The following is a 14,048-nucleotide window of genomic DNA, read 5'->3' on the forward strand; positions in this document are numbered from 1 at the left end:
TTTAAATGGTAATCAAGCAAATAAATTGGCAATAAATTTATATATGCGTAAACATCAATATTTCCATAGAAAATTAGTAATAAACTAACATAATATCCAAGCTACATATTAAAATTCACCATAACCCTAGATTAAGAGTCTAGCTCAACATATTCAAAATACAAACACAAATCTTAGCAAAATGAAGTATTTCTATAAAAAGAGTTAGAGAGAGAAAATTAAATCTAGTGTGAGAAATTCTTTAGTGTAGTTTTTTGATCCTTCAATCTCTTAATTTTCTCTTCTTTCCCCTCTTGGTTCCAACCTCCTTTTTCCCAAACTAGTGTTTGAATGCTTCCTTTTTCTCAACTCAAAAACATGTATTTATACCCCTTTACTTTCAACTTTAGCCTAAAAACCCATGTAGAAATGTTCATTAAATGGCGTGTTCTCATGAGAAACTCTTTGACTTAGGGGTTATTGTCTTCATTTTTCTTGCTGCAGCGAGAAACTCTTTAACTTGGGTTGTGCAATCTACTGTAGTCAATCTATTTTCTCTACATTTTTTACCATGATCCTTTTTGAAGTAGGTGACGTCATGAACACCAAAGTTGTATCCCTTCCTCTTATCTTTCCAATTGTTTAAGAATCACACTGATTGGACTTCTGTATCTTGAGTTATGTCTAAAATACCTCAGTATATTTAGTGAAGTCTGCACCTGACCAACCTGTACAATTCCTTACCACTTAACCCTTTCGTTTTGGAATACCTTAAAAAGATAGGAACTAAATCAACCATAGCTAAAAATAGGCATTTTTACTCTAAAAATGAACTAAAATAACTTGAAGTAAACTACCTCAATCATGCCTTAACCAATTAAAGAAAAACGAAGAAAACTATTTAAAACTTTGCTTAAACTCAACGACTTAGCCATTTTATCACACAAAATATGTCAAGATAACTCTATATAATAGAGTTATTAGTCAACTTCTTCAGTTGTTATATATGTTGAAGCTTCTTTGTGAATTTTCAATTTTAAAGGAGTAAATCCTAGCCCTCATTTTGTAGTTTTGACAATATTAGTCTTTTTCTGTCAAACACTATGATTCTTGGAGGGATTTTGTGGAGTTTCTTTGGTTGGCTCACTAGGCTTGTCTACCAACTTAGAAACATCTTCTTGCTTGCAACTAACCCTTATTAGAAGCTTATAAGTATTAAAGTCGAAACCATTAGCTCTTTGGGAGAAAAGATCATCGTGTTCAAGCAACGATCCTTTTGTTAGCCTTACAAATCCCTTCAATGAAGGCTTAGTGAATTTTGACTTTTCCAAGCTAATGATTGGCAAAGTCAAATTTTTTAAGCTTTCAATAAGATCATCATCTTCCTTTGTAGATGAAAACAATTTCTTTCCCTTTTCTTTGATGATTTTCCTTCATCATTTTCTTGATCGCGTTTGGGTTATACCTCTTCCATGAAGGTATTTTCCAATAGAACTTAGCATTAGTCAAATGTGCTTTTATTGTAGTAAATGGTTTAGTGTCTATGATGACTGTCTTCACTTGACCATTTTTACAATATTTGAAGCACTAATGAAGTGTTGATCAAACTACACCATTTTAATGCATCCAAGGTCGCCCTAACAACAAGTTGTATGTTGTGTTAGCATCAATCACATGAAACAATGGATTGGATTCCATGTCATCAATGAAAAGTTGAAGTCTAACTTTTCCTACATCTTTTTGCCTTTCAAGATTGAAACTTGGATCATCAAACGACTCTTTGATAATTCGTCTAGAGGCATTCCAAGCTCCTTCATTGTCTTTAGTGGGAGTAAGTTGACAGTAGATCCGCCATCTATCTAGATTCATTCGATCTTCTATTCACAACTATATCCCTGAACAAAAAGTGGTCGATTATGAAGGATAAACCCTAACAATAATCTTCATCAGAAAATGTAATTTATGCATCCTAAAAGGAATTAGAATCAAACTTAATTTTTTCTTCATTCCTAATATCTTCATCAATTTCGACAACAAGATGTGGGAATTAGATTGCCATTTTTAAATTGAACTGGCATGAACTCATTCTACGTGATTGGTCATCTAGACCTTTGCATAATTGAATTCTCACACCTACTTGTTTTCCTTAGCATTATCTTTGGCATCAATTTCCTAGATGGTTGTTCAGCATTTTGGATTTTCTTGGTGCTTGCTTGTCTTTAAGAGGATTCTTTTTTCCTCTTTTTTGATGAGCAACTAGGATCCATACTTCATTGTCTAAATCCTCAATTGTAAAACCACAAGTTTTGCCCTCATTATCTTAAGGATTGGATGTTTCCTCTACATTTGGGACCAACATTATGTAGTTAAAAGACCCCACATTAAGTGGAAAGAGCATGCTAGTTGCTAATGCTATATTTGTTGTCACTGCTTCTTCTTCAAACTCAATTTCTCCAACCTTGTATAAACTTATGATTTTGTCTTTTAAGACAAAACATTTTTCTATAAGGTGACCAATCAAGTGATGGAACTTGTAGTAGTTGAGGTCCTTAATTTGATCGGCTTCTTCAAGTCGCTTTATCTCTGGCAACTAAATAAGCTTAGCCTTCAGAAGTTCTTCCAACATTCCTACGATATCTGAGTTTGGGAAAAGATACTTCTTTTCTTGCTTTCTTTCAAAGACACTTTTCTTTTATCTTACGAATGGCCAACTTTTGTCAATTGGCTCTTCTTTGAATTAGTCACCTTGATGGGTTTAATATTTACAGTCATAGACTGTTTTCCTTCACCTTTATTTATCAAAGTTTTGCCCTCTTTATGAACGTATTCCTTGCCTTTCCTTGGTTCTTGCATTAGAGGTCTTTGATTTCCAACTGTTGACATGCTTAATTCCATATCATGAATGCAAGTAGCTAATTCTTCAAAAGTTTTAGGCTTAATACCTTGAAGAATGTAGCCAAATCCCCAATTCATCCTTAGGGTGCACATGTTAAGGGTTGAGGACTCGAACAATCGCTCTTTGCAATTAAGACTAAGATTTCTCCACCTATGGATATAATTGATCATAGGCTTATCTTTCCATTGGCGCAAACTTGTGAGTACAATCATGCTCACCACACATCAAGTGCTGTAGAAGCAATTAAGGAACTCATGTTCTAGTTGCTTCCAATTGTCAATCGTCCCAAGCTCCAAGTCTGTGTACTAATCAAAAGCGTTACCTTCAAAGAGTGAACGAACTATTTCACCATAAAATCACATTGATGCTAGTGTTGTTTCAAGTTTCCATGAAGTGTGCAACATGTTGACGAGGATTTCCTTTACCATCAAATTATTGGAACTTTGGTGGCTGGTAGTTAAGTGGCATCTTCCTGTGATCAATCCTTTGGGAGTATGGCTTGGCATAAGTGTACGAAGGTTGGGAGACACTTTCCACCTATTCCTTAATAGTTTCTTTGATGAATTCCTTCAATTGGTTGGTGGTGACCACTTTGTTGGATTTTTGTTGGAGATTATTTTCTACTTCCGTAGTGGAATTCCCCTCATTATCTTAATGATTTTGGCACTGATTTTGGCCAAGATCAACTGGTGCTTTTCTAGTAAGGCTATTTATTTTTGCCATCATTGACGCAATTTGTTCATGTTTTTCTCTTATGCTTGTCATTAGAGATTCCATAATCTTCACAAAAAGTGTAACTTGTTTTTCTAAAGATGTTGTTCTAATTATCATGACAGCCATCACTCTAGAATTTGCTTTTGATGAAAACTTTGGTGAGGGGATGATGAAACAGAGCTACTACTTGAATAGCCATCATGTTCCTTAAGTTGATTTGTACTTGATCCTTTGGATGAAGCAAGTTGCATAGTAGAGACTTCTTCAAAACTTAAGGAAAAAACATCATATAAAGGATTTTGGTTGAGGATTGGGAAAGTCTGCTCATACAATTTAATAAGAGCTTCTGTCTTTCTCTAAGTATCATATGGATGTGTTGGAACATCCGTGCTTGATGATGACGTTGGAAAGACTATAAGATTGGCTTGAGCAGGCTTGACAACAAGTTTGCTAGCGATATTCTTCTTGGGAACCATTTGCGATTTGAATATTTGTTTGAAGAAAGAAGATGAGAGGTAAAGACTATCCCATCAGGAGTGCTAGAAATTTGTACACACAAATTTCTCATCGAAATTTCTTGACTTGAAAAATCATGCGACAAATATCAAATATTTAATATGAGTTATAATCTTTGGAATTCCTCTGATAAATTTCTTCACTTTGTCTTCAAAAGTCTTGACAACTTGATCTTGATCACAAACTTTGCTTGATCTTCGCTTTAAAGGTCTTGACGACTTAATCTTGATCACGAACTACACTTAATATCTTCGCTTCAAGTGTCTTTACGACTTGATCTTAATCACAAACTATATTTGATAGCTTGATCACAAACTTCGCTTGATGGCTTGATCACAAACTTTGTTGTCACTTAATATCTTGATCACGAACTCCGCCTTCGCTTGATATCTTCACTTCATAAATCTTTTACTTTTCTCGATCTCTGGAATGCTGTCAATCTTCAAATGCCTCTCAATCATTACAATAGCTTGAAGGAACCCCCTGTTTATAGTGCTAGATGAAAGACCTTGATGAGGATGTGTTTTCTTTGGATTATCTCTAAATTATCTTAATTTAATTATAGATAAATCATGATGACTCATTGAAAGTCTTTTGATTGGCTAGACTTTGAATTTTTATTAGCCGAATCTAAGTTTTATCTCTTAATTTATTTAGAGATAAATTAAATATAAAATTTGATTTTCATCTCTAAAATATCATAATTATTACAAATAAATTAGATGACCAAATTGTTCAAAAATATGAATATTTTCTCTAAATTACCTTGATTTATTTAGAGATAAATTAAATGACTAATAATTAAATTTTAATTGGTCCAATTTAAATATTATCTTTAAATTATCTCAATGGATAAATATATAACACATAAGTGAGTTGGTTCAACTATGTGTCTTTGAAATAATCTAACTAATAAATTAATTATTTTATAATTAATTACACGATTATGACACACTCAAGTATTTGGCTCATTGGTTGGTGTATGGTCCTCTATTTAAATAATAAGATTCGAATCATCTTTCCCTCAATTAAAAAAAATTATATGGTTATGACGTTATCAAGTCCACATCATGGCACGTAATTTGATAATAATTTTTTCCCTTTTACATATAGATGAGCTTGATTCACTGTTCAGACATGGAAGGTAAGATTCATTCATATCTACGACTCTTGCCCAATAGATCTTTAATATTATATATATAAATTTTGGAGGCATCTCCCAAATATGGTGTCTACGGCCATAGATTGTTGTAGTGTTTTATTAAGTAAAATCCAAATACTCCCTGCAATCATTCTAAAAATGCACTTTGGTACTTTTTGTTTTAAAATGATGCTTTTGGTCTTTGATTGTTAACATTGTTAATCAACAGTTAAAAAAAAATAGGATTCAATATCACATAAATATTTTAAAAAACAAATGACCCTTATATCATTTTTTTTTTCAATATAGGCATATTGTTTTGAAAAAAAATCTACTCGTCCTCTTTCAAAAGCCTTTATCAAAAAAATAATTAATCTTTAAAAATAGGATTTTGAACACAAAAAAAGATTAAAAAACTACAAAAAAAGATAAAAGAAGAAAAGAAATGAAAGACCTTGACAAATGTAGCTTTTATGGGATTGATATTAGTGAATATTCTCCTCTTCAAATGGTAAAGGGCAAGAAATATCAACAATTTTTTGGTATTTTTTTTCCTTTCAAATCAAAATTCTTTTAGTTAAAAAAACTAAAATTGTGATTTGTCAAATCAAAACATCAATGGGCTTTGTCTTTTTCTCTTGTATTTAAGCAGCATGTTTGATCTGTCTATGAGTAGATGTAAATGATGGATCTATATGATCTTATTGCATGTTCTTTTTGTGCATGGTGATTCTATTTTTGTGATTTTTGAAATCTGATGGGATTTTTTATATTGGTGGAAGGAGGCCTTGTTGATATCACAGAAGATTTAAGGGTCTAAATAACATGTGGTCTAGTTGGTGAGTTGTATTATGCATGTTGTTATTAAGTTTGAGTTTGACAATCATCTAATTATGATGATGTTGGTTTTTCGTATTGACACAAATAATAAGGGATGTGATAATCTTTATGTAAATCACACTAAGCGTAGCTATCCTTTTTGCAACTAGCACTCACACTTGTTCCAAGTTTCTGTAGATTTTATAAGGGGTTGTAGGTTGCTATGAAAACTAAATTGATGAAAACTTAAAACAAGAGTATGTAACTTCTCTCCAAATGAGTACAGTGATCTTATCTTTAAAAAAAAAAAAAAAAAAGCTAAAGTTATGAGAAAAAGAAAAAAAAACAAAATCCAAAAAGAAAAGAGAAATTCTTCAAGTTACAGGAAGAAAAAAAGAATTCAAAGAATGGATATTAATTATTACAAAATTCTACAAGTGGATCGAAATGTAAAAAATGAAAATTTAAAGAAAGTGAATCCAAATTCTTTTATTTTTTTAATTAAAATTTTTGGAAGAGAAAAGAGATAACATACCTTTTTTTATAAAAGAGTGTATTTATATCTAAAATATTTATATAATATTGTATTGCATTTTTTTTAAGCGTTGACTAACAATGTTAATAGTTACAAGACCAAAAATATCATTTTAACCTATACTGAATTAGAATTTTAGGTCTAAGCCTTGTTTGGCGTAGCTTCACATTATATATAGTGTATTTTATTTAATGTTAATATTAAATATAATTTAAATATTAAAATATTAATATAAAATATTTTTATTATTTCATAATAAAAATATTATGTATATATAGATAAGCTAAGTTAGAGCTTAGTTTTTCCAAATGTGGGTCCAATATTATTTTTAATACTAAACTACTCGTTCCATATTGTATGATCTTATGATATTTAGAATAACCTCGAACGCAATATTAAGTTTTAGGAGCCAATTTTTTTTAATATAAAATCTAAAAAAGTTTTTAAATTATTTTAAAAAATTTAAATAAATTCTTATACTTTTTTTTAAATCAAATAAGCTCTTATATTTTTATTTTAAATCAAAAAAATCTTAATAATTAAAAATTAATTTAATCAAAATATTATTTATCATTATATGCCGTATGGTCCTAACGTGACATATTAACATATTATAATTGATAATGATATAATAAGTTAATTTGACATGATAACATGATAATGTGATATTTTTCAGTCTTTATATTAATGAAATATCAATATCATGTAGATATAAAATGATAAGTGACATTTAACTAATGATAATTAGTCAATTATTAGTTATATGAACTTATTTGATTTAAAATAAAAATATAAAAACTTGATTGGAAGTAATAAAAAAATAAAAGTTTTTTAAATAATTTAAAATTTTATTTAAATATTATACCAATATTTTTTTATTAAAAGAAAAAGAAATATCGAAGAAGAGGGCGCATCAAGCATATTTTCTACGTTGGGTTTGAAACTACTGGAGTAGCTAAAGAGGAAAAGGCAAAGACTGAACCGTCAAATTGGTGATGTTGGAACAGAGCAGGGGGTCCTTTCAAATACCACCCAAGCCCCTCCGGTCTCTGTCTTGCCAATATCATCACCTAAGGTTCTGTTTGGTAATTGAAAAGTAATTTGTTGAAAAGATATATTTTTGTGTGTAAAATATTTACTTGAAAAGTTTAATGATTTTTGTGGCTAGATTGTTGTTTGGATATTTTGTAAAAAATATTTTCATTATCATTTTAATTTTTAAAATTTTAATAACAAAGGGCACATTTTAAGAAATCTTAGATTATTAGATTTAAATCATTATTGAAATTTTAAAATCTAAACAATTCTCAATATTCTTTAAGTTTAAACAGTTTTTGTTTTAGTTTTTTTAAAGCATATGTTACGTTCTTAAAAAGTATAAGATATTTTATGTGATTAATGAATTTTTTTCATTGACTTGTTATATTTAAAATAAGTTCTCAATCTTCCAAATAAATATAAGTCATGAAGATTTTTTTTATAAATTATTTTACGTAAAAACAAATTAATTTAGTATTACACTACTTAATTGAAATATTTAAGTTCTTTTGTCCTTTTGCAAAGCACTTTTAACTTTTTGAACATGTAATTTGGCTTCAAACAACTTAATATAACTAACAACATTCAATTTCTTTGTTCTCTCTCAATATGAGCTGTTGAAGTTCAACACTTTGGGAGAGATTCTTTTCCAATTGAGTGCTTACTTTATAATTCAAAAACTTCACCAACACATTGCAAAATACTAATGCACAAATTTATTAACACCAATGATGTAATTTATGAGCCACAAACCCAACTTTTTTCAACATATTTTCAAATTCGAAACCATCAATCAGAGCACCTTATTCCTCCATGGTTTCGCCCACAGAAAAGCTGATCACCTCCCACTTAATCTTATGATTTTCAGTTACTACCATGAGCAGTTCATTTTAGTAGTGGCTTAGACGCTCTTCCTCCCACCATGGAACATAGAAGCACTATTTCTTGAAGGTTTTTGGGGCCCATGGAGCACTATTGCAAAGGGGTCCCTAAACCCCGCGCCTAAGTTCAGAGTCAAAATGAGACCACACTACACTATTCTTTTCTTATTGTTTATTACTACATTAATTATAATAATTATTATTATTATTATTATATTGCCTTTGTTAAGATAGCTTTGGAAAACGGTTTTGGAATCTGTTTTATTTGCCCCACATTGGAGACACACAAAAAAAAGTCGTCCCCTAACTCTGCGTGCATTTGCTTTGATTTCACCATTAACAAAATGCCAACTTTAGACCAAAACCATTTCATCACCAATACTTTTACTTTACCATATCTTATTTGAGAGGCTCGGTGTGAGTAGAATCGAAATTTGAAATAAAGAAGCCAATGCAAAATGTTTTATGTGTCTTGTCGACTCATTTATGTTGGGACCATTGAGCATTTCCCATTCGAGAAATTACCAATACTCAATAGCTTTGGTGTCATTAAGCTAAATATCAAGACCCATTCTAAGGATTGATATTATATAAGAAGACATGTTCATGTTACAAATTAAAGCAAAGAAAGACATGACAACGAAAAGCAAAAGCAAAGAGCCGAAAAGCTGAACCAAAGCCCAACTTCGAGAAACCAAAATTGTTCGCTTTATCGGTGCCGCAGACAGGACTAAAAACGCACTTTTCCCTCCAAATTATCCTTTCTCAGGCAAAACTTACTAATGGGCCATTCGTTTCTAGTCTACAGCTGTAAAACTCGACGTGTGAGGGAACCCACGCGCTGTCCCAAATATCGTATACGTCCGGAGCATGGGTCTGATTTACAGACAAAACACATATCAGACCCTTCGCTGTCTCATCACCAGCTTCACTTATTTATCCCTACGACGTAACACTGAGCCCTTCGATCTTGGCCGTCCAAATTCCATCAGATTCAGATTGGTTTTGTACATAAATTATTATAACGTTACTGATGCTGAAGAAAGCAGCGAGGACAATATTGTCTTTTTGATCATAAATTTACCTCGCAGTACGTAATAGTACACGTTACAAGCTTTTCAGTTCACCCAGCTCGTCCTAGCCATTTCAAACAACCAGAAAAGAGAAGTTACAACTTTTTAATACCAATAATCCCTTCCTTTTTCCCATTAATTACACCTCTTACCCTCTTCTAGCCCGTTCTTTACTACTGGCTTAGTACTAGTCCACACCAAGCTTGCAGAAAACCTTTCACTTCCCTCCCCACTCTCTCTCTCTCTCTCTCTCTGCTTCTCGCAGAGCAAACAATGGCGAGACGAACATGCTTAATCCCGCATATTTTACTCTCTTTTCTTTTCTTCTTTCTGGTCCAAGCTACTCCAAACCCAGATTTGAAACCATTAATGGACTTCAAGTCAGCTTCAGACAAAGCCAACAAGCTATCTTCATGGAACTCAACCACTGACCTATGCACCTGGGTCGGAGTCACCTGTCTCAAAAGCCGAGTCTCTCGACTCGTCCTGGAAAACCTAGACCTAACCGGCTCCTTCGAACCCCTCACTTCACTCACCCAACTCCGTGTCCTCAGTCTCAAACAAAACCGTCTCTCAGGTCCGGTTCCCAACCTCTCCAACCTCACTGCTCTCAAGCTCCTCTTTTTATCCCACAATGAGTTCACCGGTGAGTTCCCAGCTTCGGTTCAGTCGCTGTTTCGGTTGTACCGTCTCGATCTATCATTTAACAACTTCACCGGTGAGATTCCCGTTACAGTCAACCGTTTGACCCATCTTTTAACGCTCCGGCTTGAGGAGAACCTGTTTTCTGGACAAGTTTCTGGTTTAAATCTTCCGAATCTCCAGGATTTTAACGTTTCTGGTAACAGGCTTTCTGGTGAAATACCCGAGTCTTTGTCGAGTTTCTCAGAATCGGCTTTTGGTTCAAATGCAGCTCTTTGCGGAGCCCCGATGGAGAAATGTAAGAGCATTGGGATAGACCCGACAAAACCCGGATCTGGCGGAGCGTTGGCGTCGCCGTTAATGCCGGGTCGAAACCCAACTGTTGTAGCTTCATCCCCAAGCTCATTGCCCGGCACTGGAAACCCTTACAAAACCCCAAATTCCCAACGTCACAGTGCAGCCAAAATAAGCCCATTGGCTTTAATAGCAATCATTTTAGGCGATGTTTTGGTTCTCGCTTTGGTCTCTCTCTTGCTTTATTGTTACTTCTGGCGAAACTACGTAGCCAAAATGAGAGACGGGAAGGGCTCCAAGGTTCTAGAAGGAGAGAAGATTGTTTACTCTTCGAGCCCTTATCCAGCACAGCCAGGTTTCGAGAGGGGAAGAATGGTGTTTTTCGAAGGGGTTAAGCGGTTTGAGCTGGAGGATTTGCTGAGGGCTTCCGCGGAGATGTTGGGAAAAGGAGGGTTCGGGACGGCGTATAAAGCGGTTTTGGATGATGGAAACGTGGTGGCTGTGAAGAGATTGAAAGATGCAAATGTGGGTGGGAAGAGAGAATTTGAGCAACAAATGGAAGTTTTGGGAAGGTTGAGGCATCCCAATCTGGTTAGCTTGAAGGCTTACTATTTTGCCAGGGAGGAAAAGTTGTTGGTCTATGACTACATGCCCAATGGCAGCTTGTTTTGGCTACTGCATGGTACGTCTCAAGTCTGGCTTCTTATTCTCTTTTCTGATTAATCGGTTGTTTATATTTTTTTTCTCATTTTCTGCATTATTGTTTGGATGCTAAGAAAAAGAGCACGAAAAATTATTTGGTAGTTCATTACAGACAAAACTAATGACTTTGGTTGTGGATGTCCGATGGGAAGTGTTAATTTTGCGGGGATCACGTTTGTAGTGAGTGGGGTGGATTGGTTGCCGGCCAGATGCGCATGTGGGGGTTAAGAAGGTAGGTGATGGTGGGTCCCTGCTCATATATGGGATGAAGCTGGGCCGTCTGAGTCTGCGTTGCTTGTGTAAGCAAAGCAAGGCTTTTGAATTGGCAATTCTCTTTTATCAACCAACGTGATCGAAATTAATGTCAGCTGAAGAGTGGGTTTTGAACAATTCGGTAACATCACATTGGGGATTACTGTTAGAGGTCCAGCCTTTGCAGTCGCCAGTAGATAATTCTGTTTTTGTCACTTTTTCTTTTTGTTCTTTTCCCAACGCCAGTCTTTTGGCTCTTTTCGGGCGAATATGACCAAAAAGTAAAACGATAGACCCAATACCATCCTCACCGTCTGATCATTAACCTATCTGGGTATTCAAAACCATCCGATGATGATCCATCACTTTCTTCATACGGATGGAACCACCTGATATGGATTGTGGCATTTGTTTTGTAATGTCAAAAAAACATGTAATTTTATTGAACTTTAGGGTTTTACATATCTCTATTTCTTTCCCAACAGGCAACCGAGGACCTGGGAGGACTCCGTTGGACTGGACCACAAGGCTCAAAATAGCAGCAGGAGCAGCTCGTGGCTTAGCTTTTATTCACAATACCTGCAAGACTCTTAAACTCACCCATGGCAACGTCAAATCCACAAACGTCCTCCTTGACAAAACAGGAAATGCGCGCGTCTCAGACTTTGGTCTCTCCATCTTCGCATCACCCACTAACAATGCCCCAAGATCAAATGGCTACCGTGCCCCGGAGTTATCATCAGATGGTCGAAAACCCACTCAGAAATCTGACGTCTACTCCTTTGGCGTGTTGCTACTTGAGATACTGACAGGGAAGTGCCCTTCCATAGTGGATAATGGTGGGCCAGGGTATGGCTACGGTGGGGCCGTCGATTTGCCCAGGTGGGTCCAATCTGTGGTGAGGGAAGAGTGGACGGCTGAGGTTTTCGATTTGGAGCTGATGAGGTACAAGGACATCGAGGAGGAAATGGTTGGGCTATTGCAGATTGCCATGGCTTGTACCTCTGCCTCACCCGATCAACGGCCCAAAATAAGCCACGTGGTGAAGATGATTGAGGAGATACGTGGGGTAGAAGTGTCACCGTGTCATGAGGGACTTGACTCGGTGTCCGACTCACCATGCTTGTCTGAAGACACATGCGGGGCAGGAAGCCAGTGATGTGTGAGTTTCCTTGATGTTTCCCATTAGTTGTTAGGAAATCATTGAAAAGTTGATGTAAATCACGGTTTTGTTCTTTATCTTGCATTTTAATGTCAGTTTCCATTTGTCAATTTTGTGCTAAGAATATGATCTCTACACATAGCCTGTTGTTATTAAGCACATTTGCTACAATGATAGAGGAAGGAATTTACTTTAAAAGAGAGTCAAGTTGCAGGTGGTAACGAGGATAAAATAATACAGGGCTGGGGGCATAGAAAATTCTGTTGTCAGCTTAAATCATGGAAGCATCCCTATTTGTTTATGATTATAGAATGTGAGGTGCTGCTCGAAATTAATCACCTTTTGGTGTCAGTGCCAGTATGAGACTGCACATTGTGCAGGATGAGATTGATTAGTAAAAAATTAATTGAGGTTTAAAGTAAAGTGGTCCCTTTGTCATGTCAAATCATGGAGGAAAAAGGGTTTTGGGGCTTGAATTTTGTAGGAAGTGCCTGTCTGCATCATCAACTTCATGTTCATTTGCCACAGTTTCCAACCCCAACATGTAAATGTATACTCTCGCCAGCATTACTTGTTTGCCATATGGGTCTCATCTCTCTTGACTCTTGCTAAAATAAACACTGAAGGGCCTGTTTCATATGGTGCACTTGTGTAAGATGAATCATGAATTCGTGACTGATATAATTGGTGCACTCTGCCGTGGCCCAATCTCTACCCCGTTATATTGAAATTATTAAATAAAAGGAATTTTAATGCTTATATAGTAATTACTTATTAGTTTTTAATTATTTGAGTACATATTAGTTCAAGTAAATTGGAAATCTATCATTAGAATCTATTATTTTCCCTTAGTAATCTACATTGATAGAGTGATAAATTATTGTTTGAAAAAAAAATTATGTGAATAAATAATGCAGAAAAAAGAAAAAGAACAGACAAATTAAACAGAAATGAAAGGATAAAAAAATGAAAAGAAAGAAAAGAAAACGACTAAAAAAAAGGGAACTTTTATGGCAACAATGGCTCTTCCAGTTGTTATATGGTATAATGTTTACCCTATTAAACGTGACAGCATGCTGTTTGCTTCTAATACTAATTTGGCCACTCTAAAGCTGTAATATTGTGTAAAAATTAAAAATCGATCTCATATAAGATCGAGATATTAACAAAGTTAAAGAACGATTAAATTAGGAATATTATGATTTTGCATTAATATAAATTTGAGAACATATTTTTTAAATTCTTATTTAGTTGGTGAAAATTGAATTTAAATGTTAATTTACAAAATTAATATTTAAGTCTTTAACTTTTTATTTATATTTTTTTTCTTCAATATTAACTCTAAGATACAAACAAAATGAATAACATTGTACTAAATTAAACCCTTCTACAGTGATGGAATAA

General features: G+C 34.3%; 1 protein-coding gene across 1 annotated transcript; it reads left to right on the forward strand.

Annotated features, from left to right (window-relative positions):
* Positions 1 to 9,368: 9,368 nt before the first annotated feature.
* On the forward strand, positions 9,369 to 12,754 carry LOC18609189 (leucine-rich repeat transmembrane protein kinase family protein). Its single transcript, XM_007044202.3, has 2 exons — positions 9,369 to 11,210; positions 11,968 to 12,754. The coding sequence occupies exons 1-2, from the start codon at positions 9,866 to 9,868 to the stop codon at positions 12,639 to 12,641; spliced, it is 2,019 nt and encodes a 672-aa protein (XP_007044264.3). The 5' UTR covers positions 9,369 to 9,865; the 3' UTR covers positions 12,642 to 12,754.
* Positions 12,755 to 14,048: the final 1,294 nt, after the last annotated feature.

Source organism: Theobroma cacao, chromosome 2 (genome assembly GCF_053813885.1).
Source record: "Theobroma cacao isolate CCN51 chromosome 2, ASM5381388v1, whole genome shotgun sequence".
NCBI classification, from domain to species: Eukaryota; Viridiplantae; Streptophyta; class Magnoliopsida; order Malvales; family Malvaceae; genus Theobroma; species Theobroma cacao.